This window comes from Megascapheus bottae, chromosome 3 (assembly GCF_031878675.1).
Source record: "Megascapheus bottae isolate mThoBot1 chromosome 3, mThoBot2.hap1, whole genome shotgun sequence".
Lineage (NCBI taxonomy): Eukaryota > Metazoa > Chordata > Mammalia > Rodentia > Geomyidae > Megascapheus > Megascapheus bottae.
In genome coordinates this window covers 37,040,499-37,062,582 of record NC_143511.1, presented here as the reverse complement: position 1 = coordinate 37,062,582, position 22,084 = coordinate 37,040,499, and the positions used below count along the sequence as shown (strand labels likewise).

The 22,084-nt window shown below is 43.8% G+C and overlaps 1 protein-coding gene across 2 annotated transcripts in view; it reads right to left on the bottom strand.

Moving 5' to 3' along the window:
* Positions 1–22,084, bottom strand: part of Ippk (inositol-pentakisphosphate 2-kinase) — a 49,304-nt gene that overhangs the window by 20,975 nt on the left and 6,245 nt on the right. The window contains exons 2-9 of one of the 2 annotated variants that reach the window (XM_090329930.1): positions 20,451–20,585; positions 19,792–19,839; positions 17,701–17,796; positions 10,380–10,446; positions 8,356–8,477; positions 7,123–7,212; positions 2,900–2,958; positions 954–1,026 (exon numbers count right to left, since the gene is read on the bottom strand). In XM_090329930.1, the coding sequence (XP_090186056.1) occupies positions 954–1,026; positions 2,900–2,958; positions 7,123–7,212; positions 8,356–8,477; positions 10,380–10,446; positions 17,701–17,739 (450 nt within the window). In that variant the 5' untranslated portion in view covers positions 17,740–17,796; positions 19,792–19,839; positions 20,451–20,585. The remainder of the gene's footprint in view (positions 1–953; positions 1,027–2,899; positions 2,959–7,122; positions 7,213–8,355; positions 8,478–10,379; positions 10,447–17,700; positions 17,797–19,791; positions 19,840–20,450; positions 20,586–22,084) is intronic. The other variant, XM_090329929.1, reaches the window with a different exon arrangement.

Here is a 22,084-nt window from a genome sequence, read left to right as displayed (position 1 = left end):
AAGAATCCCAGAGTGACATTTCCAACATGAGCACTGCCCCCACCTTCCTCAGTCTCACCCCTTCTTCCTCACCCCCACATTACTTGGGCAACAGCCAGGCAACCAAGTAGCCAGCCCACATGGGGACAAGGAACTAGAAACAGTCACACTGGATGGAGATTTCCTTGTTCTGATACCCTAGACCTAAGAATTTGCTCCTAAACAAAGAGCTCCTTGAATCACAAGATCCCTAAATAAGGAGTCAAGACAGCCATCACAGAATCTGGCAGTTGGCACTCAGCTTACAGACACCTGGGCAGTTGGCCAGCTTGACTCTTGCTGTCCTTCAACCACATGGGCACAGGCCACACAGATCATGAGAGAGCTGTCTTCATCCTGGGTGTGCCAGTCAGCATAGAGGAAACTGAGCCTACCTAGCAGAAACTGAGCCTTTACCTACCCCCAGACTGCAGACAATCTGGACCACTTGGCTCCTGTGCTTATCCATTGGGGTTGGAGATTTAAAGATGGAGGACTGAGCCAGGCATGGTGGCTCACACCTGTAATCCTACCTACTCAGGAGGCTGAGATCTGAGGCTCAAGGTTCAAAGCCAGCCCAGGCACAAAAGGACCTGAGACTCTTATCTCCAATTAACCTCTAGAAAATGGGAAATGGGGCTTGGCTCCAGGGTAGGTCAGTAGCCTTGAGCTGAAGAGCTCAGGGACAGCGCCCAGGACGAGTTCAAGCCCCATGATCCACCCCCCCCCCCAAAAAAAAAAGATGGAGGACTGAGACTGGAAAGTCTGTGTGGATGGCAGGAGCATGAGGACCCCAAAGCCACATCAGACTCACAGGACTGGGCCTCAGGCATCCTGGCCCAGATGCTCCAGTCCCTGTGGCCAATGAGCTTGTGACCAGGATGAGAGTGGGGCAGGCAGACCTGAGGACAGCAACAAAGCAGAAGCAATCTTACCTTAAATATCCTCAAGTTGTTCTGTGCCTCCTGCAGCAGACTCTTCAAGGCAAAGTGCATGCGCTGTTTGTTTCTAAAAGGACAAAGTGTTCACAGACTTTAATAGCAGTGAGGATCATTTTGGTCCCCACACTTGTCTTGGGGCTAGGCCAGGGAACTCAGATCCCAAATGGCTACAGTGACATTTTGTCATTATAACCTATGCATGGGAAGCTGTGGGAAACTCCACTGAGGCAAAGGGAGAAGGAAGCCAGGGCTCCATGCCCCCTTGCTCCTCTGCTGCAGCTTCCAATGATTAGAGCAGGCACTCAGGGCCACATGAGACTCATGAAGGGTCTTTGACAGAGAACAGAGAACAAAGAACAGGGAGGCATAGGAACCCTGAACTCACCATCCACCCACAGCCATCTGCCTGTTCTGCCCTCACCCGCTCTTCCTCCTGGCACAGGTGACCCTATCACTCTCCCTGATCATGTTCCAGCCTCTCTCTCCTTCAAGGGACCTCAGGACCCCATAGGGAAAACTTACTCCAGAAAGGACACTGAGCTCTGCATAGAAATCACCACTAGAGTGGCCTCAACATGCACCAGATTAGGGATACCCATAGTCCATATTATTCTGACCATTCCAGATAAGGATCCCAGCTCAGGTCTGATAAGTTATAAATGTTCAACAATATTCTTCATCACTGATGCTTTCTGAGCTCACAGCCTTTGAGTAATCAGGGAAATCAACATGTGATTCCAGTGATTGCACTGTTGCCTCACTTAACTCCCATGTGAAACAAACAGGCCAACATTTTGTTTTCTGACTTAAGGGTCTTCTACATTTGAACTACTTTTTAACTGCCAAAGACAACTCTGTCTTTGCTCTGAAAGCTTTGCCATAGCACTGAACCCAAAGGCCTGAGTGATGAGCATACATACATTCCTCCCAAAGTCAGTGCTGAGCACTAAGAAAGGCAGTGGAGGGAAGGGTGGAAAGAGGAAGAACCAACCAAGTCAAGTGTGAGAACCAGAAGCAGCAAACATCCCAACTTCAATGAGCGTCCAAAGAAGGGAAAGAAAGGAGGCTAGAAAGGGCGAAAGCCCACTCATCAAGGACATCAAAGGCTCACAAACATGCACCATCGTTCTTTGCTGATTCACTCCTGGGGGTGTGACCCGAGCGGAGGCAGGCAGGGACTGTCATAAAGCAGGTATCATTTAGGTACTGCCTCACTCCATTCTGGCCCAGCCCGGCCACCCGCTTCACCGTAGGGGAAAAGGAGTAACTCTTACAGCCCCTTGCTGATGATGGACTCTCCCTAGCTCCTAGCCACCACTATCTCCCTAGCCACAAACACTCTGGGCCAAGACTGCTCACAAGCCTGGGCATGTTGGATGCACAACAAAGCTAAAGGGCCAGGAAGGCCAAGGGCAGACCCAGATGGGCAGAAGAGGCTCACAAGTGTGCCAGCTAAAAGGGGCCTCATCAGGGCAGAAACTGCTGCCAGAGGAGAAGCCTTTTTAATATCTGGGGACAAAGGACAAAAGTATGACAGTCCAGATGGGTGAGGTCAAGACTTAGCATCAGCTGTTCCCTGGTAGGAATGCCAGTCAAATCTGTGAGAGCTCTGACAAAGAAACATCAGAAAAATAGCAACTGTTTGCTGTGAGCAAAAAGACAAAGCCTCAAACCCAAAGCCCAGGGTTTCTCAGGCACTGAGGGCAGGGAAAGCTCTGAAGAGGGAATGGAGACCCCAGGCCCACCTCAGAGAACACAGAAACCTCATGTCTATCCCACTTCACATAATACACCCCCCCATACACACACACTTCACAAAACTATTCCCAGTTCCCACTCACAGAATACCTTCTCCTTCTATTCACAGTCCCCAGCTCATAAGATGTCAGACAGCAGGGCACCTCCCTACCCCAAAAGGCCCCATGAACAGTGACTCTTACCCTGAGTAGAGATCGAGAGGACAGTATTTACTTATCTGCTTCCATTTTCCAGTTGCTACCTGTTAAAACACAATTATGACAGCACCAAATGTCACTGGACGCTTACTGCTGCACAATATCATCATTAACACAGAGAATAGCGTAACACCCAGATGATTAAAATGGACTGCAGCCTTGGCTCAGCTTAGTGAAGAGAGAACCATCTGACCCTTAGCCACAAAAACCTTAACCATCTCTTGAGACTCTGGTCACTGGATATGAGCAGAAAAGAAAAGCAACAAGCACGGGAAAATTACATAGCTAAATTCTGGTCATGAGACAAAAATCTCTCAACTTAGCTAATAATGGAGAAGATGTATCATTCCATTAGTAACACAGTGGAGAAATGAGTAGATAATAGGCAGCCATGCCCAAAAAGAGATGGGGCAAAAAAATATTTATTCAAAGTATCTTATAGCATGTGGTTTTTGCTTTTATTTTAAAAAAAGTTTTATATATGCATGTACACATTCAAATATACATTGAAAAAGCCTTAAAGAATATACAACAAATAACCCTCAAAGGTGATTTTAGTGAGTACAAATGGCATGATGCTTTTGCCTTGTAAGTGGTGTGCACACTCACGCAGACAGATTACATGGAAGAAAGGTGTCACCTCATTTCCACTTGAATACATGCACACATACACTACCACAGGAAGAACCCTGAAAAGACATGCAAACTGACAAGTATGAGTCCTTAAGTCATACGAAGCCATGCTTAGCAATTATACAACTAGGAAGGTATTGCTTCATAATATAAAGGGTTTTCTTGTGTGTGGTTTTTCTTTTTGTCAGTCAGGAGGCTTGAACTCTGGGCCAGGGCGTTGTCCCTGGGCTCTTCAGCTCAAGGCTATGGCCCTACCCCTGGACCTGGGTGTTTTCTCTGAGCTCTACAGCTCAAGGCTATGGCCCTAACCCTGGGGCAGAGCATTGGCCCTGATTTCTTCAGCTCAAGGCTACTCCCCTATCTCTGGGCCTGGGTGTTGTCCCTGAGGTCTTCAGCTCAAGGCTACCACCCTACCCCTGGAGACATAGTGCCACTTCCAGTTTTCTGGTGGTTAATTAGATAAGAGTCTCATGGACTCCAGTGTCCAGACTGGCTTTGAACCGTGATCCTCAGATCTCATCCTCCTGAGTAGCTAGGACTACAGGCATGAGCCATAGTGCCTGGCTTTTTAAAAAGTATTTCTACATATAAGCTGGGAATGGTTTTCTTACATATGAAAACTAGCAAACATTGTCAGAATAAAAAAAATTCGAACTCTAAAATTTGACAGAAAGTCAATAGGCTAAAGAGCATGTATTCAAGAAAAATGGCCAGTTCTAGGTGGTTTTATTTATTTATTTGTGGTCCTGAGGCTTGAACTCAGGGCCTGAGCACTGTCCTTGGGCATTCTCAAGACTAGCACTCTTCCACTTGTGCCACAGCACCACTTTCAGCTAGGAATTGAAACCAGGGCATCATGTATGCTAGGTGAGTACTCTACCACTAAATCATGCTCCTGGTCCCCCAAATGGCCAATTCTATACAGGAACAATGAGGGTTTAGCACTTTATAGGTCCTATTCCAATCACCCTATTGCTAGCTCCAAGGGAACCATGAAAACCATTGATAAAATCACAGTGAAAGCCAACAGCCTGGCAGCTGACACAGAATGAACAAGACAGGACCATCTCCAAACCTTTCATCCCAGAGTACTACCATTATTTGGCTTCAGTCTTGGTTCCAGGAGAATTTCACTTGTATGGTTGTCTTTACTAACCTGATTAAGAGCTCACTAAGTTTAGAGCCTTTTTCCCTCAGAGAGGTGAGGGGAGAATTTTCAGAAGTATTTAGAATCAATTGTGCCACTTCACATGGTTTTCTGAGAAGGTAGGTATCAGTTTTGACAAATAATAGGCTAGTCTAAAGCTTACAAAGAAAAAGATGAAAGCTGGGCTTTGGTAGCCCATAATCCTAGCTTCTCAGGAGGATGAGATCTAAGGATTAGATCTCATCTAGCTAGCCCAGGCAGAAGAGTCTGTGAGATTGTTATGGCCAATTAACCAACAACAAACTAGAAGTGTGGTTCAAGTGGCAGAAAGCCAGCCTTGCGCAAAAAAGCCAAGTTTGAATATGAGGTCTTGAGTAATTCAAGCCCTAGTACCATCATAAAAAGTGAAAGGCAAAGGAGTAAGATGTACAAAGAGGACGGAAAAGGCTCTTAACACATCCTTGGGAGTCTAGAAGCCATGCACAGCTTAACCTCTCACCTGAGCTGATCAGAGACTCTATAGAAGCCTAAAATACAGGTGTCAAGTACCCTGCTGACAATTAAGTGGGCTCCAACACATATATACAGAGACCTTTAGAAAAGAGGGGTGGGCCAGCACGGTGGAGGCTGAAATCTGAGGATCAAGGTTCAAAGCCAGCCCAGGCACAAAAGGACATGAAACTCTTATCTCCAATTAACCTCTAGAAAATGGGAAGTGGGGCTTGGCTCAAGGGTGCTAGCCTTGAGCTGAAGAACTCAGGGAAAACACGCAGGCCAAGTCCCATGATCCACCAAAAAAAAAAAAATTAGGAGACTTATTGTTTACTGGAACTTAAGCAAACATATACCAAAGTCAGACACCAGTGGTTCACATCTGTAATCCTAGCTATTTGGGAGGTAGAGATGGGAAAGATCAGTTTGAGAGCATTCTGAACAAAAAAGTTTGTGCCCCATTTCAATCACTAAAACTGCTGTGCATGGTATATATACAAAAATATATATCGTATATATCCAAATGTAAATATCCTGAAAGATAGTAGGATATAAGATCAATAAGTAACAATCAATTGTATTTCTTACTTCATTTCCATTAAAATAGACACTATTAAAAAAAAAATTAGGGACGGGAGTTTGGCCAAGTGGTAGAGTGCTTGACTAGCATGCACGAAGACACGGGTTCAATTCCTCAGTACCACATACATAGAAAAAAGCCAGAAGTGGTACTGTGGATCAAGTGGTAGAGCTCTAGCCCTGAGAAAACACAAGGACAGTGCTCAGGCCCTGAGTTCCAAGGCCCAAGACTGGCAAAAACAAAAAAAAATTTTTACAGAAAAGCCAGGCATGGTAGCCCACGAGGCAAGATTGAAGAGTCTGAGGCCAGCCCAGACCCTATCTGAAAAATAAAATATAAACAAAGAGACTAGTGATAGTGATCTCGCTTAACATGCAAGCTAGGTTCAATCTCCAGAACTAAAAAGAAAAGAAATGGAAAGGCCAGATATGCTACAGATATGGTACATCCATGTAATCCCAGCATTCCAGATAGTGAGGCCGAAGGCCTGAAGGTTCAAGGTAAGTCTGGAATACATAGTAGGTACCAAGCCAGCCAGAGATACAGGGCAAGAGCCTATCTCAAAAAACAAAATACAAAAAAAAAAAAAGGTGACCAATGTTACTTGTGCTATGAAGAAACTGGAACCCTTGTACCCTGTACACTATTGATGGAAATGTAAAATGGCAAGCCACAATGAAAAAGCCTTCATAAGTAAAAATAGACTATCTGATTCAGCAATTTTACTTCCAGTTATATAAAATACTGAGGCAGAAATAGTAGCACTATTCACAATAGCAAACGGTGGAAGTAATCTAATAGAGTGTTCATGAAAAGGCAAATAAGTAAATAAAACATAATATATTCATGTAAGAGACTATTATTCAGCCTTAAAAAGGAAGAAATATGCAGCATGTTATTGTATGGATATATATATATATATATATATATATATATATATATATATATATTCATGTTCACGAATTGTAAGATAACAACTCTACCCAAAGTGACTTGCCTTTTTGGCTGGCACTCTACCAATTTAAGCCATATTTCCAGACCTGTTTTTTGCTGCTTATTTTGAAGACAGTCTCACAAACTTGTCTGCCCAGGATGACTTCAAACCATTGTCTCCAGATCTCAGGTTCCTGGGTAGCTATAAAGCTACCAGTATCCATTAAGAGCAATCACTCTTAAAAAAAAAGAGCAAGCTTAATGGCCTATGAATTATGTCTTGTGTTTTTAAGTGACCAAGATGAAAAGTCAACAGGAAATAATCACATTTGCTTTTATTCTTCTGAAACTCTAGTGGTCTTGCCTTAGACTCAGATACCCAGTGTTTTGCCTCCCAATAGCCCAGCTGTGGGCTCCGCTTACCTTGAGGTGCTGGTGCATGCAGTATCGACACACTTTATGCTTCATCTCATGGGTAACATTACTGGAGAAAGGAATAAAACCACATTTTGGCTGTAACATAAACAGACAACAATGTTTAGAGAGAAATCACATACACATCACTAGAGAAGACAAAGACAGGCAATGTCAGATAGAAATGTCTCCAGAAGCTATTCTCATTTTCTGCTCCCTCAGCACATCTCTCTGCTTCCAGAGGACCCAGGCCAGCTAGCCCTCCCAGTGGGAGGCAGATGAAAGCTCTGGCGGGCCAAACAAGAGCACAACAAAGCTCAGCTTTGTGCTTTCATTACAGAACACCACTGGTTAGACTGGAAGGAATGGAGATGGACCCAGGGCTCCCAGTGACAAGAATCAGAACCATTATGCCCTCTGACACTAGTGTGTGGACTGGAAGGTGCCCATCTGATAGTTGCTAGGCTCCCAAAACATCAGGTAATCCAGCTGCCTTCTAAAAGTTGCATCCTCTGAGCAGTGCAACACATAAGATCTGTGCTCAGCAATTGGAGAACGTGGCTGGAGAGACAGAACATGATCCCCTTGAGGATCATGAGGTGCAAGTACTTAGAGGGCTTGGTCCAAAGGTCAATGCCGCAACAGTGAGGAGAAAGAAGGTAGGCGACAGCCAGACATACGGAAAGGCTTCCTAGGGTGATTGAGCAGCCACCCTCAACACAAACAGAAGAAGCAAGGGAGTCCTGGCCCTTCTGCGGCTCTTATTGCCTGCATAAAACACAAAATCCATCCTGGATCACTAACAGCACGTAGAAGGGACTTAGCAGGGCACATAGGCCTCTGTGTTTGACAGAAAGACCCTTCTACACAAGATGCAGAGCTTCCTGGGATTGGACCCTTAGCACCACAAGCACTGAACACAGCCAAGCAGCTAAATGCACTGGGGAAGAAGTCTGTCTCCTGAGTGGGATGTGGAGGGAGAACCGACACACTTTCCTCTTATGAACCTGGAGCAGGGCTTTCCCGGCACAGACGAACAGAGCAAGTTTCCCCAATGTCAGCACCAAGGAAGAAGCCTACACCTAGGGTCTAGAGCTGAAAGGAACAAAAGCATGCAGGATGCAGTGAGTGGCTATAGTAAGGGATAAAATCAAATTCCTGAAAAGAGGTTGGATGTGTCCCTGAGACAGATGCCACACAGATTGGACTTTACCACATCACTGTCCTTCCATGAACGTTTACCTTAATCTCAACACACAGAATCGGCCGGTGCTCTGCAAAGCGGTAGGTCTGAAGTCTGGTTAAGTTGGGAAGGCACATAGCATAACCACTGAGTGTGTCCAGATCCTTGTCACAACGAGACTCTACAAGAAAGAGCAAGGGTCGTACCTAAGAGTCAGTACAAGGGAGAGTAAACCCTGCAGACACTGGAAGAAAGAATCCTGTGAGGGAGGATTCCAAGACAGCCCGGGTACAAGGAAGTCACTAAGTCTAAGGAAAGGTATATCTTCATTTGGGTACACAGATGACAGTAGAAAGGTAGCTGACTATGGAATGTGTAACAAATGCAGTCAGGGGGACAAATGCAGTCATCTCTGGAGGTCTGAAGGCTGACTCTGTTTGACAGGAAGTCAGCTTCCTCATGCTCCTGAACTCAGCAAAGGCCCTGAACTCTATCACACATGGCCACTTGAAGAGTGAGTGCTGCCCACACAGCCCTATGGAAGGAGACCCTGCCCTGTGGCTCTTCCCCTGGCTGGTTTCATTCTTATCCTTCTGCCATAATAAAACCAGAACCATAAGTCTAACAGAGGGAGATAAAGTCTCTCTAGCCTTGGAGAATTTTCAAATGAGCAACAGCTATTACAAGTCAATAGACTTGAAAATGGCCCCCAAATTCCACAACTCCCTTAGGGCAGTAACTCAGGAAGGAGGTGGGCTTTGGCTTCTTCCTTCCTTCCTTCCTTCCTTCCTCCCTTCCTTCCTTCCTTCCTTCCTTCCCTCCCTCCCTCCCTCTTTCTTTCTTTCCTTCCTTCCTTCCTTCCTTCTTTCCTTTCTTCCTTCCTTTCTAACCTAAGCCTTTCCTAACACATCCCTTCCACTATGCCTCAGCATGGTTCTGCTGGAAGCAGTGTGGATGCTGCCAAACAATGGTGGGCTCCAGGCTTCCCTTTCCACAGCAAGCCTTCTTTTAACTAGTTATTGTGGTTTTTAAATAATGTAAGGCAAGATACTGGTGTCTCATGCCTATAATCAATCCTAGCTACTCAGGAGGCTGAGGTCTGAGGATGTAGGTCAGCCAAAGCAAAAAGGACAAGAAGTTACCTCCAATTAACCAGCAAAAAGATGAAGTGGGGGCCGGAAGCATGGCCTAGTGGTACAGTGCTTGCCAAGCATACACTGTTTCTTAGTACCACATACATAGAAAAAGCCAAAAGTGGTGCTGTGGCTCAAGTGGTAGAGCGCTAGACTGGAGAAAGAGCAAGGACAGTGCCCAGGCCCTGAATTCAAAACCCCAGGCCTGGCCAAAAAAAAAAAAGAAAAGAAAAAGAAAAAATGGAAGTGGGAGCAGGGAATGTGGCTTAGTGATACAGTGCTTTCAATTCCTTGGTACCATATAAACAATAAAAAACATTAATAAAAGGATAAATAACCATTAAAAAAAATTTTTTAAAGATGGAAGTGGAGGCATGGCTCAAGCATAGAACACCAGCCATAAGCAAAAATGCAAAAATGACAAGTAAGAACATAAGGCCCAATAAGAGCAAAAAGAAAATAAAGCATAGAGACTGAGGAGCACGAGCAGCTGAGGAAAGGAGCTACAGTTGGCCTCTGCCTACCTTGTAAAGACACTACCGGGAGCCTAGACACCACCTGGCAGCCTCCCTTTTGCCACTCCTCCTTGCCCCAGCCAATAGCTTGCTTTCACTTTCTAATCCCAATTAGGAATGGTGGCCAATTTCATACTCTTACTGCCTGGCTGTCACCAAGGAAGAGGCATTTCCACCATCAACATATGGACTTTATGACTCTGATCAATGACTGGGGAAGAAAAAGCTTTGACCTGGTTCTTGATAACAAACCCACCAGCAAAAGTGGGAGGAAAGAAGGCATGGGACTGAGGGGAGACAGGTATGTGTATAATAAAAGTTTCTGGCAACAGACCTGCTAAAAACTATCCATACTTCACATGGTTAGTCATTTCAAACATGCAAGAACAGAATTTTTAAAATCACAAACAATATTCCAAGTTACGACAGTTTTACCTGGTCTTTCGGACTGTATCTTCAAACACAGCTGTTTCACAAACTCTAAAGGCAGCTGAACTACTTCCTGTTAAGAAAAAATACAAAATGCACAGGTTACTCAACATCAAGAGTACAGTTGCCACAAACCACGGCTAAAATGATGAATTTGATTATTATCTACATTTGATCACAATTTTCAAAATTATAACTTAAAAAATTCAGCTGGGCATGGTGGCTAACAACTGTAATCCTAACTACTCAGGAGGCTGAGATCTGAGGATCAAGGTTCAAAGCCATTCACGGCACTAAAGACTGGGAGCCTTTTATCTCCAAGTAACCATTAGAAAACCAGAAATGGAGCTGTGGCTCAAGGTGAAGGGCGGTAGCCTTGAGCTGAAGAGCTCAGGGATAGTGCTCAGGCCCCGAGTTCAAGCCCCCCAACTGACCCCCCCCCAAAAAAAAATCTGCCACGGCAGGGGCAGGAAGCATAAGCCTAGTGGTAGGTAGAATGCTCACTTAGCGTGCATAAAGCCCTGATTTCTATTCCTTGGTACCACATACACAGAAAAAGCTGGTGATGCTGTGGCTCAAGTGGCAGAGTGCTAGCCTTAAGCAAAAAGTATCCAAGGACAGTGCCCAAACCCTGAGTTCAAGCCCCAGGACTGGCCAAAAAAAAAAAAAAAAAAAATCAGCGATGGGCCCGGAATTTGGCCTAGTAGTACAGTGCTTGCCTAGCATGCATGAAAACCCGGGGTCGATTCCTAAGTACCACATGCACAGAAAAAGCCAGAAGTGGTGCTGTGGCTCAAATGGTAGAGTTCAATCCTTGACAAAGCCAAGGATAGCAAGGAAGTTAGTTCTTGGGCCACAAGGAAACTCACTGGCCCCTCAGAAAAAAGCACCTCCCACTTTCACCTGATCAGCCATTCCGTGTTTGATGGAATCAATCGTTACTAAGATGGCAAGCATGCCAATGAGTCAACCACGGAGGACTATTGTGACTGGCAGCCAGCACTTCTCTTCAAAGAAAAGGGATTATATTGCTTACCCTTTTACCTGTCCCTTTGTGCTTCCAGAGTAGAATTGTGACTTCTGGAAACACCTCAGAGTCAGAGAAGACATAGCACAAGAATATTGGAATCCTGCCAAGGGAGAACAGAGCAGCCTTCTCCATCTGGGCCTAACTAGCCCTGGTTCAGCTTGGTCCTATTTCCTATACTACCATTCTAATTCCATATTGTCCCTTCATTATCCACTTAAATATGCTATCAACTAAGGAAATGTGAGGCACTAAGCACTCAATACTTAGGTACGTAGGTGAGACATGAGGCAAACATGAAAAATGTCAAAGTTTAGAATTTCAAAACTTGGACTATCTCATAAAAGGTCTAGTTCCAACTGAAACCAAAAAGTTCAAAGGGACAAATGCACATCATGCTGCATCCTCGGATGATGACAAGAACTGCTCGGCTATTCCCATCCAAGAAATGCAGTAGTCTTGCCAGGCGCCAGTGGCTAACGCCTGTAATCCTACCTACTCAGGAGGCAGAGATCTGAGGATCGCAGTTCAAAGCCAGCCCAGGCACAATTAACTACAAGAAACCTGGAAGTAGCGCTGTGGCTCAGTGTAGTAGAGTTCTAGCCTTGAGCTGAAAAAATCTCAGGGACAACACCCAGGCCCAGAGTTCAAGCCCCACATTGACAAACACACACACACACACACACACACACACACACACACACACACACACACACACACAAACCACAGTGGTCTTATATCCTTACACACATGGCTAGACAAACAATGCCACCCTCTCTGCCACTATCTGCCCACTGTCGTCCTGAGTCACAGTCATAGGGAAGAGCAGACCTGGACTTCCTCTAAACAACTTCAAAGGGCTTATTGTACAATTAGGATGTATATGTTTCAATTCAAGATAAAAAATGTTTACAGGTGGTATCCCATTTTAGGTTAGATGGCAATGTTATATATCTGACCACATGAGCATATGATAATGAGCATTATACAAGGCAACTGCCAGAAAAAAACAGAGATGATACCCACAGAATGCTCCTCCTGGAGATAGCTAATGCTGAGGCATGGTATCTCTCAAAGGGATGACAGGATGCTACGCAGGACACAGGCTACAGAGCCTCCAGCGGAATGAGACCCACCAAGCCTACAAATCATCTCATGAGGTTCAAATGGGGAATTAAAGGCATCCCATGTGACATCCAAACTCTTGGTGGATCCAGTCATAAGAAACAGGATGGGAGCTTATAAAATTTCAGGTCCCTCCAGTGCTGAAGAGTTCCCTAGCCAGACCCTGGTGGCACATCTGTGATCCTAGCTACTCAGGAGACAGAGATCTAAGGTTCGTGGTTAGAAGCCAGCCCAGACAGGAGAGTCCATGAGATTCTTATCTCCAATTAACTACCGAAAGAAGCTAGAAGTGGAGCTGTGGCTCAAGCAGTAGAACCCTAGCCTTAAACAAAAAAGCACAGGGATAGTGCCCAGGCCCCTGAGTTTATGCCCCAAGGCCAACAAGGCCATACATGCATATACACATACACATACACATACACACACACACACACACTCACTCACACAAGTTCCCCAAATTCTCCAGTTCTATAGAGAACCAAGACTCTCAGACCACACGTCTTGCCCTAGAACACACAGGATGAAAGGAAAGGTCCTTCAGGACTCCATCTTGCCTAACTAGCTGACGCATCTGTGTTTGCTGCTGGGTCAACACAGCTCTGCCAATGCAGCCACCAAGGTTACACGGTTGCTGGGAGATCTAATGAGTCCCACACTGAGAGCAGCCAGCCAGGACATGATCACTTGAGAAAAAGCTAGCTCTTATTCACTGGTAGTGTCAAAACACAGGAGACACACAAGAGGGTAGTGCTGTTACTACGGCTTCACCTATACTAGGGGAAAAAGGTACCAGAGGCATCCCTGATCCTGCCAGTCCCTCATAAGAGTCCCCACTGCCCACTTCAATGACCAGCACAACTGAGACCTTCACAGCCAGTCCTCAACCCAGGCAACAACAACCACCAGCACCACATCCTGCTCCAAAAACAATATGAAATGCACAGACACTCCCACCCTGCCCACTGGGAAAGATGGTACCTCTGAAAATATTCTCTCCCTAAGGAAGACAACATCCAATGGGCACATCCAGGAGAATAAAATAAACTAAGCCCATGGGCAGCAGCAGCTGATAAAAAGGCAAAACTAAGGTCACTTTCGAGTCTTCAGGCCACACTCTACACAGAAAGCAATCCAGGTCAGATAGGTGGGCCAGAGAGCACCTCTGTCTGGTCATCACATAGACAAGCTGCAAAAAAGGTCAGTATAAACAGAAGCACTAAGTGTTTTCAAGACTTTTCTTCCAAATCCCAGCTTTTTTTCTTTTTCTCTGTTACTTGGGGGGGGGGGGGCAGGCCAGGAGCTTGAATTTAGGGCCTCAGAGAGCTATTCCTGAGTTTTTTGCTCAAGGCTAGAAGCATTCTACCACCTGGGCCACAGTTCCACTTCTGGCTTTTAGCTGGTTAACTGGGGATAAGAGTCTCACAAACTTTCGTGCCAAGGATGGCTTTGACTCACAATCAGCAGATCTCAGTCTACGGAGTTGCCAGGGTTACAAGCAGGAGCCACTGGTGCCCCGCAAAATCCCAGCTTTTAAAATTAAATTGGGCAATCATAACATGCGTTGCAATTATGGAATAATGAGGCTTCCGACAAGGAAAAGTCTGGGTCCTGATGGATTCACAGCTGAATTCTGTAAGGCTTTTAAAGCTAAACTACAACTGGTACTCCTCAAACATAAAAGTTTTATGTGAAATTGAAATGGAAGGATCAATTCCAAAGTCATTTTATGAAGTCAGAGTCACATTCATCCCAAACCAGATGGGGTTCCAATTAAAAAAGGTAGCTACACACCAAACTTTCTTATGAAAACAGATGCAAAGCTCTTCAATAAAATACTAGCATATAGAATTCAGCAACTAATAAAAAAAGATACATTATTATCAAGTGGGTTTTATCTCAAATATATAGGGCAGGTTTAACATATGTAAATTAATACACATAGTATCTCACACTAAAGAGAAACACAAGAACCACATGATCATCTCAATAGATGAAGAAAGGGCCTTCAACAACATACAATATCCATTCATGTTAAAAGTTCTAGAAAAAGGAACGAGAGTTTAGCCTAGTGGTAGTGTTTCCCTAGCATGCACAAAGACCTAAGTTCTATACTTCGGTACCACATACTTAGAAAAAGCCGGAAGTGATGCTGTGGCTCAGGTGGTAGAGCCTTGAGAAATCCAAAGGTCAGTGGTTGGTCCCTGAGTTCAAGCCAGGGCTGGTCCCAAAATATTTTTTTAATTGGGGAATAAACCCAACCAAAGAAGGAAAAGACCTTTACGGCAAAAACTATAGAATTTTGAAAAAAGAAATCAAAGACTATCTCAGAAAATGGAAAGACTTCCCATGTTCATGGATAAGCAGAAATAGTACTATAAAGATGGCCATACTGCCAAACGTGATCTACAAATCTAATAAAACCCATACATTCTTTACCAAGATAGAAAAACAACCCAAAAATTCCTGTGGAACAACAAAAATCCTGGAATAGCCAAAGCAATACTAATAAAGGAGGTGGGGGAGCAATTCTTGTAGTATAATAATTCTAGACCTCAAACTCTTCTAGAGAGCCATAATAATAAAAACAGCTTGGTATTGGCACAAAAATAAACCTAAAGATCATGACAACTCAAAAATAAAACTATATACCTAGGGGCTTGGAGTTTGGCCTAGTGGTTAAAGTGCTTGCCTAGCATGCATGAAGACCCGGGTTCGATTCCTCGGTACCACATATAGAAAAAAAGCCAGAAGTGGTGCTGAGGCTCAAGTGGTGGAGCTCTAGCCTTGAGAAAGTCCAAGGACAGTGCTCAGCCCCTGAGTTCAAGCCCAGGACTAGCAAAAAAAAAAAAGACTAAAAGGGTGTGGGGAGGGTAATGGGTACCAAGACATGCGAAAGGGTATCAATGTATGTGAATTAATGCACCTTCTATCTGGCAAATATCATGTAACCCTTTTACTAATTACAATAAAAAAAAAAGAAGTAGAAAAAAAAAACTATATACCTACAGATATCTGATATTTGATGAGAGAGTCAAAGATAAACAATAAAAAAAAAGACAGCCTCTTCAACAAGTGGTGTTGGAAAAACTGGGCATCCATATACAGAAAGTTAAAAGTAGATCCCTGATTATCACCATGCACAAATATCAACTCAATGTGGATAAAAGACCTCAATGTCAGACCTGAAACTTTAAAATTACTGCAAGAGGGAGTAGGAGAAATACTAGAACTTTATAAAGTTAGGAACTTCTTGAAAAGAGTCTTAGGGACAGAGCATATAGGAGACTTGACAAATAGGATTATATCAAACTCAAACGTTTCTACACAGCAAAGGATATAGTGACTGAACAAGAAAGACAACAACAAACTGGGAGATCTTTACCAGCAATACATCTTACCAAGGCGTAATATCCAAAAATATACATAGAGCTCAAGAAATTAACCCCTCCTAAAGATAATAAACCAAGCACTAAAGGGGCAAAGGAAATAAGGAGAGACTTCTCAGACAAAGAGGCAAGAGTGGAAAAGAAAAGTATGAGGAAATGCTCAACATCCCTGACTATAAAGGAAATGGAAATCAAAACAGCTCTGAGATTCTATCTCACCCTAGTTAAACTGGCCGACTTAATGAATTCAAACAACAAATGCTGGAAGGAATGTGGGGGAAAAAAGAGCCCTATTGCCCTGTTGGTGGGAATATAAACTAGTACAACCACTCTGGACAGCAGTCTGGAAGTTCCTCAAACAACTAAACATAGGTCTTCCCTATGATCCAGCCATACCACTCCTGGGCATCTACCCAGAACATCATAAGCCAGGATACCAGAAAGGCATTTGTACATCCATGTTCACTGCTGTACTATTCACAACAGCCAAGTTATGGGAACAGCCCAAATGCCCTAAAATAGATAACTGGATCAAAAAAATGATACACAATGGAATTTTACACAGCCATTAGAAAGAATATTATGTCATTTTCAGGGAAATGAATGTGCCTAGAACAAATTGTGGTAAATGAAGTAAGACAAGCTCAAAAGAGACAAACAGCGCATGTTTTCACATGCAGAAGCCAAATCTAAAATACAATGATAAATTATACAGGATTCTAGGTATTCACACACAGTGAGACTAAAGGATATTCTTAGGGAACAAACCCCAAGGTACAAAGCCTCTGTGCCTAGGAACATAAAAAATAATATTTATTGAAATAAATTCTAGGAAATGGAAACAAGGTTTTTGTCTGCTGTCGTTGGTGAAAATGGCATTGTCTTGTTTTTGCTTTTTGGTAGTTTTGCTTCTTTGGCTTTTTTAGTCTTGTTTGTTCATATATCTTTAAAAGGTTTGGGGAATACAGAAATGGAGGGAAAAAGGATAAACAAATAAATGCAGCAGTGGTATTCAGTAGACACTATGTTGAAATGAACTGTACAACTTGTGGGTAAGGGCAAAAGGGAAAAAACTGGGAGACAGTGAGGGAAAGGGTGCCACTGTCCAAAAAGAAATGCAGACAAGAGCTGGGAGTTCGGCCTAGTGGTAAGAGTGCTAGCATAGCATGCACGAAGACCTGAGTTCAATTCCTTGGCTCCATATACACAGAAAAGGCCAGAAGTGGTGCTGTAGCTCAAGTGGTAGGGTTCTAGCCTTGAGAAAACCCAAGGACAGTGCTCAGGCCCTGAGTTCAAGCCCCAGGCCTGGCAAAAAAAGAAATGCATTTATTACCTGACTTACAAAATGGTAACCCCTCTGGATATCACCTTAAAATTAAAAATTAAATGAGGCAACTAGGATCTACACTAGATCAATCCAATAACTTGTCCTGTGCTCATGCTCAAGTCAGCAGTTTCTACGGCGGAGACCAATTTGTTCCCTAACCTACAGAAGGTACTTGAAGAGCAGAAGAAAAAGCTGTCTCTTTGGGCTCAAGGATGGCTGGACACTTGAGTGTCTCACCAAACAGGAGCCTAGGGCAGAGTTGGGCGACAGTGAGCAAGATCCTTCCAACTGCATGGTACTCAACTTTCACTTGGCACAACAGAGAGTAAGGTACCTGATGACTCAGAGTATTCAAAGTTTACCTCAATGTCATTAAGCACAAAATTCCCATAATAACTGAGACATTGGTATGGTTGATACAGGAACTATCCATGAATTGAGATTTGAATAAAGATCACTTACCCCACAGTGAACACAGTTCTCCCCCAAGAATTCCTTCATGACATTTTTGCCAAAGTCCACTATGTTCTGCAGGTGCTGAAATATCTCTTCAGAGGTCTGCAAGAGACAAGCACAGGAAACCCTCAGCATAAACCTCTGATGTCCCTCATCCCACATCCACGAGCATCACTGCCATCCACTATACCCACAGAGCAGATGACTGGCAAACTCTCACATCCAAAGTCAGCATCTAGTTTTAAATATAGAATGAAGTGTTTTCTTCCCAATCAGATGTTTCTAAAGGGTAAAAAGCCAGGTACGGCAGAGCACCAGTGGCTCGAGCCTATAATCCTAACTACCTGGGAGGCTGAAAATGGCAGGATATCAGCTCAAAGCCAGGATGAGCAGGAAAGTCCACAAGACTATCTCCACATAGTAACATCATAGTTAAGACATAGTAGTGTACCTCTCTACTCATCTTCAACAATAGGAACCCTAAAGGCGGTAAATCACAGTCCAGGTACACACCCAGCAGTAAGTGAAACCTTTTCTAAAATAACCCTAAGCCAGACACCACCACTGGCTCACACCTATAATCTTAGCTACTCAAGCGTCTGAGAACAAGGATCTCAGTTGAAATCCAGTCTGAACAAAAAAGTCTGAGAAATTCCCATCTCTAACAAGTAATATGCCAAAAATGGAAGCATAACTCAAGTGGTAGAGCACAAGCCATGAGCAAGAAAGCCCAGACAGCGGGGCACCAGTGGCTCATGCCTGTAATCCTCACTACTCAGGATCTGAGATCTGAGGATTGGGGTTCAAAGACAGCCCAAAAGTCTGTGAGACTCTTATTTTAATTAACCATCAGAAAACTGGAAATGGTGCTGTGGCTCAACTGGTAGAGCACTAGCCTTGAGCTGAAGAGTTCAAGGACAGTGTCCAGGCCCAAAGTTCAAGCCCCATGACCGACAAAAAAAAAGCCAAGACAAAGTTCAAGTCCCCGAGTTCAAGTTACAATATCAATATCAGTACACATACACATCCCACAGATTTAGACACACACACAAACACACAACTGCAGGAAAAAAAAAAAACAAAACAGGACTGAACTGAAGACATAGCTCAGTGGTAGAGCACTTATATAGTACTCTAGTACCACAGAAGAATTAAAGGGATGTTCCAGCTAGCTTGGAAGGTCCAAGATGATGGCTTCTCAAGTGTGACAAAAGCTGGACTGATAGAGCAGGCTTGGCCTGCGCTCCTGGGGCCTTTTCAGGGCAACCCTAGAGGTACTCAGCACCCATCCAGGACTGGGGGGTCCCAAGACTAAATAGTCATTCTTAGCCCTAGGGAAGTCACTGCCACCCCCTATACCAAAGCACTGCCAATGTGCTACAGCTCCCACAAAAGGACCACAACTCAGCTTGACAGAAAAGCCCAGAGCACAACTGGTGGCCCTGCACAGCTATGTCACAGTTTCTAATAAAAACCCACCAGACCAACAGGAGAATGACTAAGTTCTGTGATCAAGCAGCTGCATTGCACTGTCACCTACATATTACAAAGAGCAAATACTACCTGGATAAACACTGCTTTAGTCGGTGGCTGGAAGATTCACTACAGAGGTGTCTGTTGTTCATAATGGTTCATAGATAACTCAGCCAATAGAAACCAGATGATCCATTTGACCTTACCCAGACATTGAACATAATACAGACTCTCTATTGGTGTCATACACTATTTCCACAGACAGAATTCCACAGATGGGAAAACTTAGGCAGCAGAAACTAAGAAACTTGGTAAAAACAAAGCCAGACCTAGTCCTGGGTTCCTTATCAACAGCCGAACCCTCTGAGCAGGATCCATAGGCAGAGCAAGGGAAATTCCTGTTCAGCACATGTTACCATGGTGACACTCAGTGAGTGACATGTAGGGACACACAGGGAAACACAGGGCCTTGTCAGGTCTCATATCAGGAATGGAAGCCTACCACTTTCTGTATTGAATATTTATGTCATATTTCAATTTCCACAACTAGAATACATAGGGAAAAATTCCAAGTCTTTTTAAACAATAGCTATAATGATTGTGTGGCCATCCTGCCAATCTTACCTTCTTCCTATTTGGAGGAAACTTGAGAAAACGCAGCACCACACAGCGCTGTTGGAAAATAAAGAAAAGTTTGATTAGTACTAGCTAACACCCAGACATGAGGGTCAGCAGCTAGGCAGAAGGGGCCTGGACATTATGGGAGTCTCTCAGGGGAGGCCAAGGTGGAGCCACTTCCAGAGCACCTGGGCCACAGGGCAGCCAGGAAAAGCTGTGGCCTTTGTCCTAGCCACCCACTCCAAGTTAGTTATCTAAGAGAATTAAGGAAGCTCAAACATTAGCAACCATATAAAAGCAACTGCTTGTAATATCAAATGAAATGTAAACCACCTAAATGTCAACCATAATGGGATGGTAAATACTAGAAGACACATTGCAAACTGTGGAAGTCATCTGCAAGAAACTAAGAACATTCAGCACTAACTGACATGTAGTCATCACATACTACTAATTGAAGTATTAAGTTGCATAGAATTAGCCCCTTGCTAAATACACACATACACACACACACACAGATATTGAGTTAAGTTCTATTTGTACACGGTTGACACAATCAGCTTCCCTAAGGAAGGTTCTAGAAAGAATGGGTCATAGGCCCAATTACATTGTGAAAATGAAATTAAACACTAACAATTGAAACACTGTTCTATAGGTATACTTACATTTCAATTTTACATTTTTTAAATAATTTTAGCCAAGTATGGTGATATACATCTGTAATACTTGCACCCGGCAGTTGAAGCAAGGCATATTACAAGTTTGAGGCCAGCATGGGAAACTTGGCAACAAGATCTTGCCTAAATAATACATACAAATAAAAATAAAATTATTAAATGAAGTATGTGTATGAACTGTACGAAGAGGTCTAAAAGGATGTTCAGGACAACTTTAACAGCATCTCCAAGTCAAAGAATAAGTGTTTATTTAAGTATTTCCATGTATTAATGTTTTCATCTTATATATAATAATGCATATTTTGGCCAGCCCAGAGTCCAAGCCCCACAACCAACAACAAGAAAAAAAGAATTCATATTTTATATGGAAAGAAGAATGCACGTGAGAGATACTCTAACCACATGGTCACCAGTGAGAGGCAGGAAGTCTAGGGAGCATCTGAGCCAGCAAGGACTGAGAGGATGGTCACACTTAAGAAGGCTTAGAAAGTACAGCATTCTTGCTAGGAGTGGGCCTATCACTACACTAAGGCAGGAAGATCAAAAATTCAAGGCCTACACAGAGACCTTACCTCAAAAATACAGGAAAAGGTGGGGGGGGGAGTGGGAGAACATGGGAAGGGGTAACAATGCTCAAGAAGTAATATACTCAGTACCCTCTATATGCCACCTTGACAATAAAATAAAACTTAAAAAAAGAAAAAAGGGAAAAAAATACAAGAAAGATGAAGTGGGGGAGGGAGGGAGGAGGGTAAAGGAGGACAACAAAAAATGCCTGAGCAATAAAAGCTCTACAGAAATAAAAACTGTCCCTTGGCAATGGGGACACTACTCCTAAAACTCAGTGGTCTTGATTGGGACTTCCAGATAGACAGACAGATATAAATATAGATATAGACATATATCTCTGTATATATGTATGTTTGGGGGTTTTGTTGTTGGTCACGGGGCTTCAACTCTGGTCCTCGGCGTTGTCCCTGAGCTCCCCAGCTCGAGGCTACCACCCTACCCCTGGGCATTTTCCCTGAGCTCTTCAGCTCAAGGCTACCACCATACCCCTTGAGCCACAGCCCCACTTCCCATTTTCTAGTGATTAATTGGAGATAAGAGTCTCATTGTCTTTAGTGCCTGGGCTGGCTCTGAACCATGATCCTTAGATCTCAGCCTCCTGAGTAGCTAGGATTACAGGCATGAGCCACTATGCCCAGTCCTATTTTGTTAGTTTTAAGAGACAGAGTTTCCCTATGTTTTCCTACTAACCTCAAACTCCTTAGTGCAGTGATCCTTTGACCTCAACCTCCCAAGTGCTGGAACCACATGGAATGAACTGTTGAGTATGCATACTACCAGGTCCAGCTTCCCCCACTTACTGAGGCCCTATTTCCAGTCAGTGCCTGGTACACTGCTGGACAGTAACCCTTCCTAAAATGAACCCTAGCCTGGTAGTTGAGGTCCACAGCACCCAATAAAGGTTAAGGTCATTTGGAGTAGAGCTTGGTGGGACCAAATCCCAGGCAGAAGGTCTTCATCTTTCTAGTTGTCAAGCTCCTAGTGGTTGCCAAGTTTCCAGTTACAGAGTTGAGAGTACTGGTTAGAGAGCTGGTTCCCAACAGAGGGTGCAG